The following is a 19,729-nucleotide window of genomic DNA, read 5'->3' as shown; positions in this document are numbered from 1 at the left end:
CTTTTAGGATTCAATGCCAACCTTGCTCTTTGACACCTATCCATACATTCCTAGAGTGCCTTCAAGTGGTTGTCCTGTCCATTGAAGATGGACCAATCATCCAAAAATGCTCGGTAGTTGTCTACTGACATTTTGTCAAATATGTGCAAAATGATTCTTGGAAATGTAGCAGGTGCGTTACACAATCCGAAGGGTATCTGGTTGTAAGCATATACTCAAGGGTAGTTGTAAGCATATACTCAAGGGTAGTTTTCAGTTTATCTTCTTCAGCAATGGAGATCTGGTCATAGCCAAAGAATCCATCCATGAAGGAATACATCTCGTGTCTTGCCACTTCTTCCAGAATTGTGTCAATAAATGGGATTGGGAAGGGATCTTTTATCGTGACTATAGTGAGGCATGAGAAGTCCACACATATTTGGATTTGGATCCCATCTTTCTTCATGGATATCACCCATTTGCTTGTTTGGACCTTGACTATTATGCTGGCTTCCAACATTCGTTGTATTTCCTCATCTACGTGTGCTATGTAGTTCTTGTTCATTCTATACGGTCACTTCCGCACAGGTATGGCCCTGGGTACCAAAGGTATGTGGTGGACACACATCTTTGGTAGGAGCCCTTTTAAATCCTTGTAAGTCCAAGCAAGTACATCTTTATTCTCCATAAAGATTGAGCCCTTTTAAATCCTTGTAAGTCCAAGCAAATACATCTTTATTCTCCATAAAGATTTTAAATGCCGTGGCCTTCAGTATCGGGTTCCAGTCATCTCCAACAAGTATGTTCCTCGAATTCTCCGCGTTGCCAAGACTGGTAGCCCCCACTGACGGCGCTTCGTATCTTATAGCTTTCCCTTCAAAGCAATGGGCAGGACTCTCGTTGATCTCCGCATTGCCTTCTTTGTATTCCATGAACTCTAGTGGAAATACCTCCTCATCTTTAGGCTCCTCGATGCCAAGCATGTAAGAATGGAATAGCTCATAATCTTCCATCTGCCAATGGAAAAGTCCATTTAGTGAACTGGTCTCGTCTCCTGAACATTCCTCCAATTCCAAAATGCCTTCGTCGTTTGGATCCCTATGGGCTCTTCCCTTATTTGTCTGATGTTCCCCATCCGACTTGGACTCCGATGACGATGCCATTTCTTCACTTACCATCTGAGTTTTGAGATTAATGGCAAACTTCTGCCCGCCGCTTTCCATTGACAAAATATTTTTCTTCCAATTGTGATTCACCTTGGCTGCCATGAGCAATCCTCTTCCAAGAATGGCATCATATCACTTTTTCTTCAAGGGAATCACCACGAAATCCAACACAAATGGTTGCATCTCGATGGTTACCTGTTGAGCCACTAAGGTCCCTAGGGGCTTTATCCCTTGTTGGTCGGCGTCGAGTAGGTTGAATGTGGGCGGCCACAAGGTAGGCTTCCCCAGTTTCTTCCATGTCTCTTCGGGGAGAACATTCACCCTGGACCCACCATCCACAATGGTGTTTGTCAGGATGGTTTCGAGGATTCCCATCTCGACTATTGTCGGGTAACGGCCATTGCTTTCTGTCAGCAACATGGGATCTGTGGCCGACCCTCTTGGTACATTTGGTTGTTCCTTTGTCTTCGATGAGTTTGTGTAGGCATTCAATAATGTCGTCCTTAATTGTGGTACCATTTGTAATAGGTCTTGAGGTCTAATGGGCACCTCCACTTGCAGCATCCGATTTACCAAGTTGTTCTCCCCCTCCGATCGTCCAGGAATAATACCTTTCATATCTTTTGTATTGTTCATTGCCCTTTCTATTTCGTCTCGTGCCTTCTGCAATCTTTGCTTCTTTGTGCAGGGGTTAGGATTGGTTGCCTGCTTGGCCTGGTTGCGGGTGAGAACAAGAACTTTCTCCTTGTCAATGTTAAGGAGGCTTACCTGTTTTGGGCAGTTGGCATCTTCGTGGTCCCCTAGACCACACCATCGACATAATTTTGATGAGTGTCGTTCTTTGGAGACTGTCTGGCGAAGTGGCCCCTTTGGTTACATGCCCAACATTGGATTATGGGGCTTCCCTTGGAATCATATTGTAACCAATTCTTGTTGTCATTTCTGCCTTGTCCTCCTCGGCAGTTGTTTCTGTAGCTACCGAATGTGGCATTATTGTTGCCTTGGGTCTCATTATTAGTGCCAGAGGTGGATGGTTGTTCCTGTGTGAACAATATTTGTTGACTTCGTGTCTTCATGTTAAACGGGCACTCCTTCATAAGATATCGCACATTGCAGGGCACGCCCCCTTTGGGTGACCTTTCTCTTTGCAATCCATACACCATATTTCTCCTTCCTCCATGAGGCCAGTGGTTCCCTTCATGGACTTGAACTCCTTCCTCATTCGCTCCAAGTCCTTTTGGAGGGCTCGTACTTTCTTGCTGGGTTCCTCCTCACTGTTTGCATTGCTTTCCTCGTTCGAGGTCACATCACTCTCAAAGGAGGATGAGGATTTACTTCTTTTTCTTTGCCGTCTTGCCCTCACTTTCTAAGTTCAAGGCATGGTCATAGGCATCTGTGGATGATGTGGGCGGGACTATCTTCATCTTCCTTCTCAGTGCCCTACGGAGTCCTACAAACCACCGTTTCTTTAGTTCATCCATGGGTTGAGTACCTATCCTACTAAGAAGATCCTTGAGCCTTTGATTGTAGGCTTGAACGATTTCCTTCTTCCCTTGTTTACAGTTGTAGATCTCGGCGACGACCTCGTTGTCGTCCCGTAGCAGTTGGAATTTTGCTTGAAATTCTTTCTTTAGATCGTCTCATGTGGTGATCTTCGCATTGTCTGCGTTAGAGAACCAGTCCACCGCCACTCCCCGTAGGCTGGCTGGAAATTGGTTCAACCACTCGTCTGTGTCGGTGACTGAGTTGGCGATCCATATGGTTTCACATGTATGACAATGCTGCATCGGGTCTTCCTTCCCATCGCCTGTGAACTTTGGGAGTTTTTGCTTCTGAGACATTGTGTTTCTCGTCCTTTGATGACCACTCGATTGTCTCTCGAAACTATTAGGAATTGGTCCCAGTGGGTTACTCTGACCACCGTGCAATGTCCCTCTGACACTTTCTTATGCCTCGGTGTCTTCTGTTGGCCTCGCCTCCTTTCCTACTTCCTCATGAGTTCTCTCTCGTAGTGGTGTATAGGATGAATGGATAAATTGTTCCCTTGTCTCCTCGAGCACAGTTAATTTGTACTGTGTTTCCTCGAGCAACTCCTCGTTGCTCCATACTCGCTGTTCCAATGAACTGTGGCACCCTTTGGCGGTTCCCATGCCTCCGACGCAGTTGCCTTCTATCACCCTCGGTGATTCCTCCAACTGCCCTATAGTCTGATCTTTGGCAAGTTGTCTTAGCTGCCGCCTTCACTTGGCTTGGATTAAATCTCCCCACATAGATTCTAATTAAATCTCCCTGCCTTCCCTCAAGTTCCTGTTTTATTTAAGAGATTGGGCATTTGACATATACTATTATATAAAAACAAAACAAAACAATTTTTTATTTATTTAATTTTTATACATCATGTGTTGACTCATGCAACATTTACAGACCGTTGAGTTCTCTTGGCACCACGGCTCAAAAGCTCATGGTTCCGTTTTGCGACGTCGTGCATCTCTCTCATAGAAATTCTTGAGGGTCTCTTGATGTTCCTCTCGATCCACTTCTTACCTGCGTCTCTTCTGCACTAAGTATGCTTGTGCAATTAGATGGGGAAGTTGGTCTAAGAATTTGTTTGTTGTTGGGCTTGTGTGCATAGCATCCCACACATTGTCTGGCGTAACCTTGTTCTTTGCGGCTTCTCTCCGTATGAAGGTTTCAAGGCTTACGTGGTATAGAAAGTGAAAGTTTTGGGCTGCCTCGTGCTCGCCTTCTAGAATTTTTGTTTCATTGTCCTCATTCATTTTCCAGTTGTTTGGTACAGTTTTTCCCATTTATCCTCAGCCTTCCATTTGCTATCTCTCTGGATTCGAATTGGCACGCTAAACGTTCAACTTGTAGGTGAATAGGAAAGAAACATATAATAACTTATCAAAGTAAAATACTATTCATTAATCAAATGCTTCCTCACATAACAGTAATGTTCCATACAATGATGCCAAATACATAAGTGAAAGCCACATTTATAATATCCAATATGGTGCTAATGAAACAACACAATCGTGTCTGCACCAGTAACTGTCTAACTACCCATTTTGCCGGACAACATCCGAAAGTTGTGCTACCTGAAATCATGGAAAATAAAATTATTTGGGCCAACTCTACTATAATAAAATATAAAAAATAATAATAATTTAGGGTTGGTCAGCCTCAGGGGCTAGGGCTAAACTTCTAGAACCTTCTTGGGCGGTGGAAAATTGCCTATTTAAAGAAGGCCCGCAGGGTTGTCTAGGAAAGCTCAGGGTTGTTGTTGGCTTTGGTTTACAAAATATTGTTAGGAAAACACCCATGTGCTTTGCATGTAGTTCTGAAACTTGAAATTCCATACTTTTGGAGATAATAAGAAGCCAATTTTATGTTCTTTCAACTTGCTGTTATTCTCTATTTCTGTTATGTGTTTGTGTTATTGAGTGGAGTGCCCACTATGGAAGTTGCCTCATTTAAAGATATTCTTGAACAAGTTGTGCAACGATAATATCTAAGTCAGCCCACTCAAGAGTTAGATCCCAATTCTTGGTCACAAAAGATCCTAATAGCTAGAGGGTGCCTAGGAGTGTAGACCTCAATGGTGTTGAGGGGCAACACTCCTAAGGGGGTTTGGGCGATATCTCGATTGAGTTTGAGAGGTAGTGCTCCTCAAGGGTTGGAGCTTTTCTCCTTATAGGGGAATGTGCAACACCCCTTGTAGGGTTTGAGGGTAAGGAACCCTAGCACTTTCCCTCATGACAAGCATGATGTTGAGTGGCATAGTCCCCACCATCAAGTCCATATTCAGACCTTTGAAACCACACAAACCTTCATGATGCACCCCATTTTCTGAATTTTATCACTTAACGGAGAAATAATGTACATAGGCACTTTTCTGTTTATAAAAGTGTTTCTAGAAAAGTCTATATATATATGTATGTATGTATGTATAATCAGGAAGCCCTTGGGTTCATCTCAAGTTCACCAGGGGTTGAACTTGGGGATGGACCAGAAAATAACCTGCACTCATACTGTATTCACATGGGTACAGCTAGAAAAAGTGAAGGAGCTTGTAAAATAGAGTATAACAAATATATCTTTATTTTAGGCAATTTGTTATTGTTTTATTTACAAACAAGATGTGTACTTAAATGTCAGTTTAAGTCTTAAAACAATTTTATAAAAACTTGTACCAAGCTCTAGCAAACCTCTTAAACAAATCTAACTTAGTCAAAATTCTGATTGAAGTATAGGAGGGTTTGAGATTCTGAATAATGTTTGGGCCACTGAAGACCATGATGAAATTCTATTGCACATAGTTTGAACTGCTTTAATTTGTGGTCACTAAATCTACAAAAAAAAATCAAGTACTATAGTGTAAGGACATAACATGTTCCCATTAATCTTTTTGGTGGAATATTTCACTTTACATTTCATGCTACAAACATTATTTCACAGTTATTCTGTAGAGAAGTTAGCAGTAACACTTACTGTTTTCTGAACAATTAAAATATTCTCTTTATTCCTCCTTATTTTCGACTACAAAATAGAGAGGTCATTTATCAAATTTTGGGACATATTCAGTTTTCTCTATTTGAATTAAATGTTACTTGTTTCTAAACTAATCTTGATTTAAAATTTGATCTAAATGTTTTGCAGCGATTCTTATAACCCCGTGCCAGGGGTAATGAAAGAGGTTCCCTCATCAAAGAATTACGATGGTGGATTTTCCTGTAATCTTATGGTACATTCTTAGGACATAATTTCTTGGTGTTTTTGTTTAGTTGGTACAAAAGTGTGCCAAAATGTTAAAATGAGATAATATACCAATTATAGGTGATTAGTTATTAAATAATATCTTTTAATGATTATTTTGTAATATGGTTTTTTTACATTGGAAAATAAACTTTGCACAATAAATGTTGAAAATATAAAGCTGAGGTTATGAATAGAAAGTAAATATAAGTTAATTCATTAACACAAAATTTAGATAAATCAATATATTTATGGTATAGTTATTTGTATCCACAAAATTATTTGAAATCTTTTTATCGGCATGATGATGAGTGCAATCTGGGATAGTAAATTATGTCCTTGGGATCCAAATTATGAGCTAGAGGACATCTTCTCAAAAGGTGAATTGATTTTGCTTTGTGTTGTGAGTTTTTCACACATTGCCCCAAATCTTGGGGACCCCCTTTTTTTTTAATCACCTCGGCAAATTTTTGGATTGCCCAAAATTTTTGAGTTTTGAAAATTTCACGCCTTCGCACCTTCAGGACAAATGTGGGGAGGCTTAGCTTATTTTCACCTGGTTTCAACTTGATTTTCCAGAGCTATCAATTCTATCCCTAGGCCAAATAATTTTCTAAGTTAATTTCAACTTGGCAGGATAAAATTGTGAATTATGCACTTAGATGTTTTCTTTTGAAAATTTGGATATAAATGCGTAAATTTAAAAAATCTTTCAAAAGAAAATTTTTGCTAGCCTTAAGTTTTGGAAAATCTCAAATTTTTCTTTGGTGAAAATTTTAATTTTGTTGAAAAGAGGCTAAATTGCAAAAAAAAAACGATTTTTGGTTCTAGATGCAATTTTATTATATTTTTATTTTAGCTTGGCAAAATCAATTTGGTAGAAAATTGCAAAAAATTGGCTTTAATTGGATTAATTTGCCTTGAAAACTTTTAAGTTTTTAATGAATTTAGTAATTTAATATTGAAAAAATGGCTTTTGGTTAGCCAAAATCCAAATTTAATGACGTATTAATTACCTAACCCTCATTAAATGGAAATATTTACACCCTCAAGGCCATTTAATTTCGTTTTGCAATTTGGAGCGAATTGGCAAATTTAAAGTGCAATTTTCTTTTGGCAAAATTAAATTTTTTCAGCTAAGTATTTAATTGTGGGCCTTAACTTGGATTTAAATTTATTTATTTTTTCCTCCTCCAAGGCCAGGTCGGCCAGCTTAGAGGGAAAGAAAATTGGGTATAAAGGAGACCCCAACTCCCATTTCTTCTTCACAATTCTTTTCTTCCTCTCTATCCTTGGGCGAATTTACTTGGGAGCAGATTTTTCCAGACTTGGTGAGTTTGTGGAAGGCAGTTTTCTTGCATTTGTTGGGCAAATTTCCCTAGGAGCAGATTTGATGCTTAGGCGATTTTGTTCTAAGGCAGATTCCTCTCCATTCTTGAGCGATTTTGCTTGCATTTAGCCATTTCCATGCTTGGGCGAATTAAGGCAAGGGCAGAACTTTCACTCGACATTTTCTTGAGGCAGATTTGATTTGGTGACATGGGAAATTCATGGTGAAGGTCTGATTTTTCCTATTTAGGACTGCATTTTTTTATATCAGACTTGGCGATTTTGTTGAGACAAGGGATACATATGGAAGTCTGAATTTTGTTTGTTGAGCAAGTGTTGGATAGTTTTAGAAGTTTAAATTTCTAGTTTGCAAAGGGATTCGAAATTCTTGAAAGTTATATCCTAGGTTCCGAAAAGTCGCTGTAAGATTATTGGTTAAGGTGAATTTTCATCATCTAGAGTTGCAAGGGGTGCTTAAGCTGACATCCATCTTTCGTTCTAGTCTAAGGATTGCTCCGCTTGGTTCTTCTTGCCTTCTGGTCCACCACTCTACCATCTCGTAATAGGGCGACGAGCATGGAGGATGGTAGTGCAAGTAAGAATCCCAAGCGGGCAAACACTAAGAAAGACAAAGAGGATATGATGCCCAAAACTTCCTTCTCGAAAATGAAGAGAATAACCGACACCAATATCGGTACAATGGACATGATACGAATGACGGATAGACTAAAGGAAGGGCAATCCCCCTTAGCAAAAAGGATATACAAGAGCGGAATTGTACATGCAGCGGCTTTTCCTCCCACATTGCCTTGTCTAGAATTGATTATGGAATGTGCATCCAGATTTGATATAAACAGTAATCCATCATTTTTGATGAAGGGAAGAGAGTGTTGGCCAGCATTGGCGAACAAGCAATCGAAGAAACATTCAACATTCCCCAATACAAGGGCATGATGGTTGTGATGATGGACCAAGCAACTAAATCATTTCAAGATAACCAAGAGGCCTATTACACGCATCTAAAGCAGAATTGGATACGTGAAGGAAGGAAAGGAGTTAACAGATCATCGAGGCTCACAATGGCAGATTTCAAATGAGAATATGGTGATCTCGTTGTTCTACTCAGCCAGATCATGGGCCTAGCTCAAGGGATGCAATTTGAAAACTGGATGTACTTCTTCATTGATGAGATCGAGAAAGGGAAAAGAAGGTTTGATTGGGCCAAGATCATAAGCGAGAACTTAGAATTGCAACTTAGAACCGTGCAAAACCAAAGGCAATTCTACATGGGTTCCTATCTGTTCTACCTAATTGCTAGATTGTACAGAAGTTCGGGACTTAAGGCCTTAGGAGAAGTTGGTAGTAGACCGAGACAGTATTTGGTACATGAATGCTATCTGTAGCTCCATTTGCACAACAACAAGGATTACAAGATATTTTGCGATGCCTTCGCCATGAAGACAGTAAGGGTATTACAAGGGACACCTGCCAAGAGACTTTCATCGGAAGCAGAAGCAAGAATTAAGAAGTTTGGGAGTTGGTTCATCCAATTTCCGTAGTTTACATACATTAGAGTGGCAAGAAGTACAGTTTGTCCCAAGAGGCTTCCAAGGTACCCACCTGACAAGATAGTTTTGTTAGAATTGGCTAGGCAACTTGAGCACTATGATAGAATAAAGAGAAACGAAGGGAAAACGGGCATTTTGTTCTCAATCGTAATTGGCAAGGATAGTTGCCCAAATCGGGCCTCCTTTGAAGCTGTAGAGAAGGAATTGGAATGGTATCATCTAGGATGGTACAAAGCAAGGCAAGGATTCGATCCTAATGGTCTCATCAAGGTATCTCATGGAAATGAATTCAAGAATGTTCCCACCATAGAAGACTTTTGGGCCAACGCCAAAGATGACTTTCATGTGAGAAAGCTAGCTTTCTGAAGGTTGTCGGTGAATATGATGAGGGCTATTAGATGGAGAGGCCTCGATATTCCGGATCAACTGGAGGATGATGGAAATGTGTTGAGAGAAGACTATGATACAGTAGAAGGAACAGAATTGAATCTAGTGGATTGGGATGACCATCAAGATCCCTCCTTGGAAGCAGTCAGAAGGGTAATGGATTTACATACTGAGTCGTGGTATAATGAGGGACGAAGGAAGCTACAAAGACAAAGGATTCCCCTTACCTATGAGATGATGAAGCCAAAAGAGAAACAAACATAATCAGTTGGGCAAAGGAATGAAGGAAATAGCCGGCAACAGGAAATGATTAGAAATAGCAAGAAGAAAGTTTTGGAGGTAGAGAAGGGCAAAGAACATCCAGAGCCTCTAGCCAAGAGACAGCATGCAATGCCATCAAGAGAGAGTATAATTGAGGCTAGAAGCCAAGAGGTCAATTCAAATGATAAAGTGGCTGCGGTGGAGGTGAGCTCTGATTCAGAATCAAGTGGCTATAGTGAAAGCACTGAGTACTCCCCTCTCGGAGAACCAGCAAGGAAATGATATGGAAAAGACTAGTAGAGAAGAAGATGGACCAATTGACATCGAGGCAATAAGTCAGGATCCCGAGGCTGTTGGTGATGCTTTGTTGGTCGAACCAAATCCAGATTTGGGGAGATGCACTGCACCACTATGGTTAAGACAAATGCTTATGTCAAGAGGCAAGGTGGTAACGACCTATATAGCTGAGGACATCCAAGGGTTAATGGAAAAGAGTGATAGCGAGAACCAAAAACAAATGGCAAGAACGGTGGCAAGGGTAATCAGGAGCGACAATGATGGTCACCGAAAGGTTCAGATTGCTATTCCAACAGTCAATAAGGCAGCAGATGAGATTGTAGCCCAGGAATACGAGATAGTAGAACATAACTTGGGAAGGAATAGAGATGATATGGAGTGTGAGGAGGTCCAGGAAGGTATAGCATCAATCAGAGAAAGGTTAAGGAAGGCAAATGAAAAGATAGTAAAATTGGAGGCCGAGAACAAATATTGGAGAGATAGCTAGCCTATCCAACAGCTGCACTAGGCAGCCCTTCCTCAAGACAGCGGGAGCAATTCAGGAGAGATATCAGCTCAGCTACATGAAGTCAGGGATTGGATCCATGATACAATCCAAGATGGGCAAAATTTCTTGCCTTCCTTCATCTCGACATTCCAGTCATTAGTGGCCGTTAGAGACAAGTTCAGATTATTCGAAGAGGAGTGGAAAGGTTTCCTTCCCATCAAAGATTTGGCTATTCCTAGGCTATAGGCGTTCATTGGCCTACCAGAGGCATATTTGCAAAGAGCCAGGTTGGTTGATGAGAGAGGATTGAGTATAGTTGAATCTTGGTTTGTTACATTAACTACCAGATTTAGAACACTTGAGGGAATACATAATGAGGTTGCACGACACAGTCCAAGCATCGACACTTTTATTTCAACCATGATGAGCGACGTTGGGGTGGCACTTGATTTTGAGGATATCAGAGAAGAAGATATCAATGAGACAGATTTTGGATCGAGATTGGATGAGTTGGGAAAGGTTGCCATCAGGAAAAAGCATTTGGGCACCCTTTCCTCTCTCAGTGCTTTTATTGGACTTGCGAAGAAATATGAGAAGGATCACGAAAGGATACTACAAGCAGAAAGCAGCGTGGTAAAGTCAGCAGAACTCAAGGCGAAGCACACACCTTGTCCTCCTATGGAAGAAGTTAACGAAAGGCTAGCTAAGTTCATTGCCTTAGCTAAGAAGATGAAAGAAAAGGGAAGATTTATATTAGAAGATCATTTGATGTAAGCCCAAGTGGCAATTTCCCTTTCTTCTAGAATATGACAAGTGTCTATCTCTGATTGGCCACCATTTTGGTGCCTTCTCATTGGTTGCCACTTCTTGCACTTTTTTCATTGGTCCATTGATGAAGTGGCATCTTCTCATTGGCCGATGGGGTGGCAACCCTAATTAGGGTTTTGAGGATCCAATCTAGAACGTTGATCTTGTTTTGATCTCCACCGTCCGTTGTATTTCTAGCCCCTATAAAAGGCCATTTGCTCTCATTTGTAAAAGGGTTGGAGAAATTGTTGCAAAGATAATACCAAAATTGCTCTCTTTTTCATTGTTGCGATTTGCATGTTGATTAAGAACATTGGGTATTATTGCATGTTTTCTACTTCCACTTAGTTAGATTTCCTTTCAAGTTGTTAAAGTTGGTTGCATTTGAAGTTGTTTAAGTGAAGTTAAAGTAGATGGATAGTTGTATGGTAGCATTGGTAAATGTTTGATAGGGATCATACTAGGCCACTAGCATCCTAGCGGCTGGTTGGGAAGCTTTGTGTGGTAAGCTAGTTTATTATTCCTTTGAATCATTGCACCTGTAGAAGTGAGGCCACTGGTCAGCTCTCATTAGGTTCGATCCCCGCCCATTTGCTAACCTTCCATTCATAGGAGTAGGAGTAGAATAGTAAGTAGCTGGGTAGTTGAAGTTTAGAGAGGAGGAAGTTAGAGTAGGTTGAGTATTAAAACACATCCACTCACCTTCCACCACCATCACTTTACCATCAACATCACCATTGGCAGACACATCCTCCATCATCGCCACCATCAACATTATCTGCCTCCACACATTTCACAAACTGAGCCACCATCACCTTCATCCCACCAAAGTCCAAGTCATCCTCAACAATTTGCGTAAGGCCGCCTATGTGATTATCAACAAATCACATCGGTAAAACTGAGCGAGTATCCAACGGTGTAAGGAACATTGGAGCTATTGCTTATGTCTTCATGAGTAATAACTTTTCAAGAGAGGAATTGTATGTTGATACTCCGTATCAAATGTTCAATTGCTAATATGTTATGTAAGTGATACAAAACTCGCATCAACACTTTATTAGATAGCTTCTATATCCTTTGATTTTCAGCACTCGTTGGCTTTCAAGCTTCTTTAAGTCTTGAAAAATCTTTGTAGAGACTCTTCCACCACTATCAAGCCTGTTCATAAAAATTTGGGTCTTGTCACTCTGAACAAGTCAGAAAAGTGAAGGTCTTTGTCAGCTATCCAATGTTGATGCTTGAATTCCATGAGAGTTAATGAGGAGAAACCTTCTGTTCATAATTGATAGTTATTTCTTTTTCCTTAAGGGATTTACTAAATATCTTTACTAGCATCCAATCTCAAAAGCTTGCCTTTGAGCTTTGTATCTTCTGTTTAAGATGCATAAACCTGTCTTAGTAGGTAGACACATCTTCCCTTACATTGGATACTTTATTGTATCACTATGTAAGCTTTTGCATTATCTCCTTTCCCTTTTTCTTTTGAGCCAAAATAACCATCTCCAAAGTTATTTCTCACTTCTACGTGAACTTAAGACTCTTTAACTTTCCATGTATTGCAATCTCTTCACTTTTGATATTCAGTCATTGTATCCAAGCATTCCCACTATTGCAAGGCTTCTTGCCTTAAAAATGTATGGTTTTTACTTATTTTGATTTGCACAATTATAACACTTGGTTTGTGAATGTAAAAGTCTAGCTGAGGTAGCTCTACATTCTCATTATCTGGAGTTTGATGGTTCATTTTACAAAGAGATAAGGGGTATTGTCTTTGAGGGCACCTTTGATGTTGTTAGTTCCTGCCAAGGCAGGAATACTTATGCATTCATGTCAATGCAAATATGACATTAACACTAACCAATAAAATCAAAAAATTTAAAAGATTATATGAGATTTCTAATGTTTATATTTTTTTCTAATTTTTCATTATTTTATAAATCACATTTTTTATCCATTCTATTGGTCAATACTATTTTTGGTGGGGGAGAAAATTAATTTTCTTTAATAAAAAATACAAATATTTTCTAAGAACTTTATTTTGTATTAATGAATGTATTAATTACAACTTTATCTTTTCTACATTTGTGACAAGTTGATAAGATTTTATTTTTTCAATCATTTTATCTTCCACCTCACACAACATGTCTAATCAATATTAATTATCACAATCTATTAAATATTTTTAATTTCTTATTTTAAATATATTTATTATTAGTTTTACATTGATGTTTATTTTTGACTATTTGATATAACTTGTTCCTAAAACTTCATGTAATGCATAAGTTCAAAATATACTTCTATATATATATAAAACTAATAAATGTGTCTTTTTTAATATAATTTCAATATGTTATATCTTTGTATTCAAATTTCTAATTTTTTTTAAAATTTTGTTTTTTTAATAAAAGTAGTTAAATTATTACTATTATTTTACTTTTATAAAAATAAATTAAACAATATTATTTTTTAATTATATTTTATAATAGTGTTTGCAATATGTATAATTGATAAGTGTTACAATTTATAAATTATATCATTTATTATTATTAATTTTTTTATTTAAACAATTTATCATTTAGTTTAAATACATTTGAAACTTAAATATATATTTTAATATTAAATTAATAATTATATTTTATATAAAAAAAAAATACTAAAGAAATAAACACAAAAAAGAAATAATTCAATTCTAAAAGATATATAAATTATTATTATGATTTTATAAACTATGTATTAAAATTAAATAGTTATATTTTATTTTTATCAACATCAAATTTATATATATTACATCTATTTATTATTTACAAATGTACATATTAAATTATATAGATATTATTTCATAATTAAAAATTACTTAATTTTATGAAAAGTTTGGAAATACAAAACATTAAATAGTAAACCTTCTGTAATTGTGTAAAATTAAACAATTAGTTTTACTTATAAAATGTTTTTATATTTCAATACATTTCATTTTTTCTTATAGAAATGTGAGTTTTAATATAAAAATTAAATTCTTAGTTTGATTAATTAAAATATAATATATTTTAATTTTTTATTATAACCATGATTTTATTTTGACTATTTGTTTTATTAAGAAAAATAATTATATTTAGTTCTCTCTCTCTCTCACACACACACACACAATTTATGTTGTTATCACTCTATCTTACTATTTTATCTCTCTTCCTCTTCCTCCTCTATATTATCTATCCTTTTTTTTCCTCTACATATATGTTTATGTTGTTATTGTTGTATACTGGTATTTATCTCTATCTATATCTCTATCCTAGTTTTTGTCTAGTGCCAATGATTAAAAATAGTGTGAGTTCCATTTGATAATCAAGATAAGAATAATAAATAGTTGGGGGAGTTATTCCAACTACTTATGGTTCTCTAGTAGCATGCATGGTATGCTTAAACATATAATGTGATACTCCAAATGCTTTATCACTTCTTCAAGTTTTATAATTCAAATATTGGTATCGATATCTTTCCTCATTGCACATAATTTAAGTTGTCAATGTAGAAGGTGCAAATTTGTTCTAAAGCATATGTATTGATCATAGTATGATATTAAGTACCTAGTGCTATATTGGGGACTTTGGCCTTTTAGTCTTGGGCTTAAATGCCCAAAGATATAATAATATAGCATGAGAACTTAACAACAAACTATGAGCTATCCTATCAAATCACAAGCGCATTTCTAGGACGAGAATTTAACAACAAAATATGAGCAATCCTATCAGATCACAAGTGCATTTCTAGGCAAAAATTAATGCATTCACAATGTTAATTTAGATTCTCACTCATCTACACTTTGACAACCATTATGCGTTATGCAGGAACTATGACGCATTGCGTCTCTTGTTTATTCATGTTTCTTCCTCTCTTTTTAAAAATGTATGGTTTTTTACTTATTTTGATTTGCACGATCATGACACTTAAGTGGTGAAGGTAAAAGTCTAGCTGAGCTGGCTCTACATTCTCATTATCTAGAGTTTGATGGTTTGCTTTACAAAGAGATAAGGGGTATTGCCTTGGGGGGCACCTTTGATGTTGTTTATTCACGTTTCCTCTCTTTTTTTATAAAAAAAACTTCTTCGTTGTTTTTCTACAAGCAATACGTTTACAATGCTTTTGGTGTTTCGTATGGTTCTTTGGTTTCTTGGAGGAATATTTTTATGCTTACTAGAGAATCTATCTAAAGGCCAAGATCACCCCTTGCATTTTTACCTCTTCTACGGTGCTTTTGGACATTACATATGTCAAGGGTTCTGATATTGTTCCACTAGTATTCTCTCTACCCAGTGTTGTCAGAAAATAAGCCGAATCCTTATCAATACAATTCTGATAAGTCATGGCACCCAATTCATCAAAAGAAATCCTTTTTTATCAGTAGATTCGAGAATACCTGATTGGAAAATCAAAATCTTTTGGTTTTGTTAAGCTAAAGAAGCCTCTATTTTAGAGACTTTATGCTTGTGGTTACCCTACAAAGTTTATGCTTCACCATTTCAATAAAGTGCTTCTGAAGGACAAGTCAACGCTTTTGTACAGAGTGTATGCTCCTAAAATCAAAAAGATCACCCCCCTTGTTTTTAAGTTTGATTTTTGTTAGGCGACTAAATTGATGAGCATGGGGCCTGCCCTAAATCCTGCACGTCATTGACTATGCCAAGAAGTTCCTATGCTACGTCATATTCCACCTTTATGGATTTGCTAGTGAAATCCTACAAAGCTTGACTCTGTTGTGATTGGAAGCAAATTCTTCTCTAGTTAATCTTTTATTTTAATTTTAAAAAGCACATTTTAACTTCCCTGTCATTCAAAATGATACCGTGGGCATACAAAATGGTGTAGTTAAGCATGGTTTGGTGATATCCCTGTTGGGAATAATGACTTCGTAGGAAGTACTGAAGGGTAATTTTGGAAAGAAGCTAACTAATTTGTGGATCCTTCTAGTTTTTTGTAGCCCAAGAACCTCATGTTTCAGAGACTTCATGGTTGTGGCTATCTCAGAAAGTTTTTGCTTCACTATTTCAACAAAGTGCTTCTGAAAGACATGTCAATGTTTTTGCACGATTTTTATGCTTCAAAAATCAGAAAGATGACCCCACTTGTTTACAAGCTTGATTTTAGTCAACCAACTACAATGATAAACATGGTGGCCACCCTAAACCCTACTCTATTGACTTTTCCAAGAAGTTCCTGCATTGCGCCATATTTTACCTCGAGAGATTTGCTTGCCAAACCCTAAAAAGTTTGGCTATTTTGTCTTGTGAAGTAGATTCTTCCTTTTGTAATCACTTATTCTAATCTTTAAAAGCACATTTAAATTCGTAGTTGTACTAAATATTACTATGGGAATGCAAAATGATGTAGTTAAGTGTGCTTTAGTAGGAGTCCTGCTGGGATTGGTGAACTCGAACCCATCGTCATGCTACCTTTTCTAAAAAATTACTCTTTACAATGAATGAGATGCACGTACAAAGTCACATTAGTTGCATCATAAACAAGGTACGCTCATAGTTAAACTTTATTGAATTATTTTTTCATTTATAATGTTTTAATTTAGCATTTAACATTAATAAGTATTTCCATCTTTTGCTGCAGTCTTCATAATTACTTCTCATGAACTTGCCTTTTTCCCACTCACATTATTTGTACCTTACGTCGTCATCCATCCTTGTCGTTATTAAACAAATTGATATTCCCCTCATATGTGGAGATTTGCTCACTTTCAAGATCTGACAACCCAACTATACTACAACACTTTTAAATTTGTCTCTCTTTTCTATTTTTACTACCTAAAACTAAATTGCATGATCAAACATTTGTGCTCAATTTTAGTCCTTTTCTGCCTTAAAATCATTTGTCAAATGTAGTTCAATGGTTTTGGTAGAGGGGAGGGGTAGACATAGTTTGGAGTCCAAAATTTGCAGACATTCTTTTTTTGGGTTTGGCGAATTTATGCAAAAGATTCTTGGAAAGAGTGTTGAGGTGTTGAGAAGAAACAAAATGGGCGGTTCACCTATGAGACACGAACCAACATACCACCATCTATTGTTACAAGTTGTAGAGCATTTGCCAAAGTTTTGAAGGTATGGCTGGATCGATTATTTTCTTAAGTTGGTTACGTTTGAGAAGGATATCGGAGAGGAATTTGTCAGAATGTTTAGAGACAACAAGGTGAGGGTGAAAGGGGTGGTAATTGATGCATCCATCAACCACATCGTAGAAGTTACTGCAAAAAGGGGAATTGTTTCCTCAAATTAAGGACGCCAAAAGTGCAAGGGCTGAGGTCACAAATCCAGGAGACCCTCCTCTTGATATAGACAAACAAGGAATGAAGAGGGTTAGTTTTCCTTAAAATGTATGACACGAGCACCATACATTATCAAGTATATCACCTGTGAAGGTAGATTCTCAATACTACACTCCCATCATTTAAAACTTTTGTCTCATTTATGACATGGGAGGTTGATGAATGCCTCTTATTTTGTTTACAATTTGCTTTCAAATACATCTGCCAAGTATAAGAAGGTAGATTACACTTTGTGTCCCACAATTGTTTAATTAAGCTGCTTGTGGAGAGGTCACTTAGGACCGTTTCCTATATGACTTGGGAAGAATTTGTGATTTGTAGAAGATTTGAACCTAGACTCGAGAATGTTGGCCCTTAGGGTCAGCCTCTTATCCATAAATGTATTAAATTTTAAATTCAGGAGTTCTTTGGAGATGAATCTTCCCAATCTAAGTCCTCAGCCTCTAACTCAACGAATTCCTTAGATAATGTGCCTCTATCTGAAAGAATGTCCAGGTCAAAATCCAATGCCTCATCCTCTGAAGCTAGACCTTCCAGCCATAAGGGTAAAGGGAAAATGTGTTAAGAGCCTCCACAAGAGCCAATTCCTCAAACTGCGACTAAGAAGGTTATTAAAAGGAAGCGACCTGATAAAACTTCTCCTACAGCCACTACATCCAAGAAACGTAAAATAGTACGTAGTCCTTGATAGAAACATTGTCATTGATGTCAAAGATGGATAGATTGTAAGTGTAAACACCATCAATGTCAAAGGTACAATAAAAGGAATATCAATGGGATTATGGTCAAGACATTTAGATTGACAAAGGTGAACTCATAGAAGGTATACAGATCATTAAAGAACTTGTAATACAAGAAAGTAATGATAAATCCATATTGAGAAGGAGAACAAAAGATGTTGAAGATATATATTGAATATTGATCGAATTCCTCCATCGTAAGGTCTAGACAATACAAACAATATGCTAATGAATATTTGAAGGGATTGAAAGATAATCAAAGAAATAGTACAGTAACACTATCGGGTATGAAGTACTTAGCATTATGCAAAGATACAATGGTTTTTTTTTGAGGTAGCGATCAAATTGTTTGGAAGAAGATTCCATGTCATATTGGTGAAGGCTCGATAATTGGGTTGATAAAGACAAATAATGTTAAGACCTGTGGAATGAAGGGGAGACGTGTATGGCAGCTACTTAAAGCAGCAATTACATAATTTGAAAACATTGAGAAAAGAACATATCTCGAGGAAGCAACAACAATCTAAGATGACACAATATTAGAGGCAATGATGGTCAAAGAAATTGACAACACCTAAAATTAAAGCAGATACACTATGATTAAAAGGGAAGAAGTGACGAAAGATAGAGAAATCCACCAGGTTGTTAGGAACCGAAAATGTTTTTATCTTCGTTTGAGGTGTACGCCTATGACCAAGTCATTTCGCATAAACGACAAGTCTATATTATGGAATATTCAGTGGTTGAATAAACTCCATGTCATCTTGAATACATAGGAGAGACCAAACTCGTAAAATGTTATGTCCCTTCTCCCATCTTGAGTATTTGATGCTTAAAACCTGTAACAAATATTAGTAGATGGAAAAGACAACATAAACATATATGAGTATAAAACAAGTATTAGAAATTAACAAGATGAATATTTTAAAATCATCTAACTACTAATTTCCATAACAAACCCACCTAATCCTTTGAAGGAGGCTCTACTCGGATTTACCTAATCCTCTAATGAGAATAACTCTTAGTTAGGAAACCATCATGTTAAGAGCACCTTCTAAGGCCTTTGGGATCTCTATTAATGAGTGTACAATACATTTGGTGGAGATCCCACCTCTAACCAAACCTCTTGTTGCTAACATAAGCATATGATTAACCACTACATTATATAGTCTCTAAGAGATTCTCTACAAATCTCTCTCTAGGTTCCCATTCGGAATCTCGACATTCAATCAAGAATACCCTCTAATCTTTGAATTTTCTTAAAAGAAACTCAACATTTTAATGAATGCCCTCTACCAAGTTCTTACTTGATCTCTATGAGAACTATAAAGTTCTCATCTCAATCCTTGATCTTGATAATTTTATCTTTCAAATGATTCATATTTATTTATGAAATAAACACATCAAATGAACGTGCACCTCTGGTTCCCTTAGTTTTTCATTTTATAATCGCAATATATATTACTTCAATTCCCAACATTCAATATATATTAGTTTAGTTTCTTTACTTTCTCTACTCTGATGGTTTTGTAGTTCAACTCTCTTAGGTATAATTGTTTTCTTAATCCTCCCATATTTTATTTATCATCCATGTCCTTTTCAAAGAGTTGCAAACCCTAGTCCAAGGG

At 37.1% G+C, this 19,729-nt stretch overlaps 1 protein-coding gene across 2 annotated transcripts in view; it reads left to right on the top strand.

Annotated features, from left to right (window-relative positions):
- The window catches only part of LOC149571176 (6-phosphogluconate dehydrogenase family protein), a 134,393-nt gene that overhangs the window by 63,195 nt on the left and 51,469 nt on the right, over nt 1–19,729 (top strand). For both annotated transcript variants that reach the window (XR_016359773.1, XM_089812744.1), the window contains exon 8: nt 5,805–5,889. Coding sequence is in view for 1 of the 2 variants with exons in the window: in XM_089812744.1 (XP_089668870.1) it covers nt 5,805–5,889 (85 nt within the window). In the remaining variant the exon portion in view is untranslated. The remainder of the gene's footprint in view (nt 1–5,804; nt 5,890–19,729) is intronic.

The sequence above is a fragment of the Cupressus sempervirens genome, chromosome 2, assembly GCF_028749045.1.
Source record: "Cupressus sempervirens isolate cs-2001-9-10 chromosome 2, ASM2874904v1, whole genome shotgun sequence".
NCBI lineage: Eukaryota > Viridiplantae > Streptophyta > Pinopsida > Cupressales > Cupressaceae > Cupressus > Cupressus sempervirens.
The sequence above is the reverse complement of the archived record's forward strand: the minus strand, read 5'-3'. Positions and strand labels throughout refer to the sequence as shown.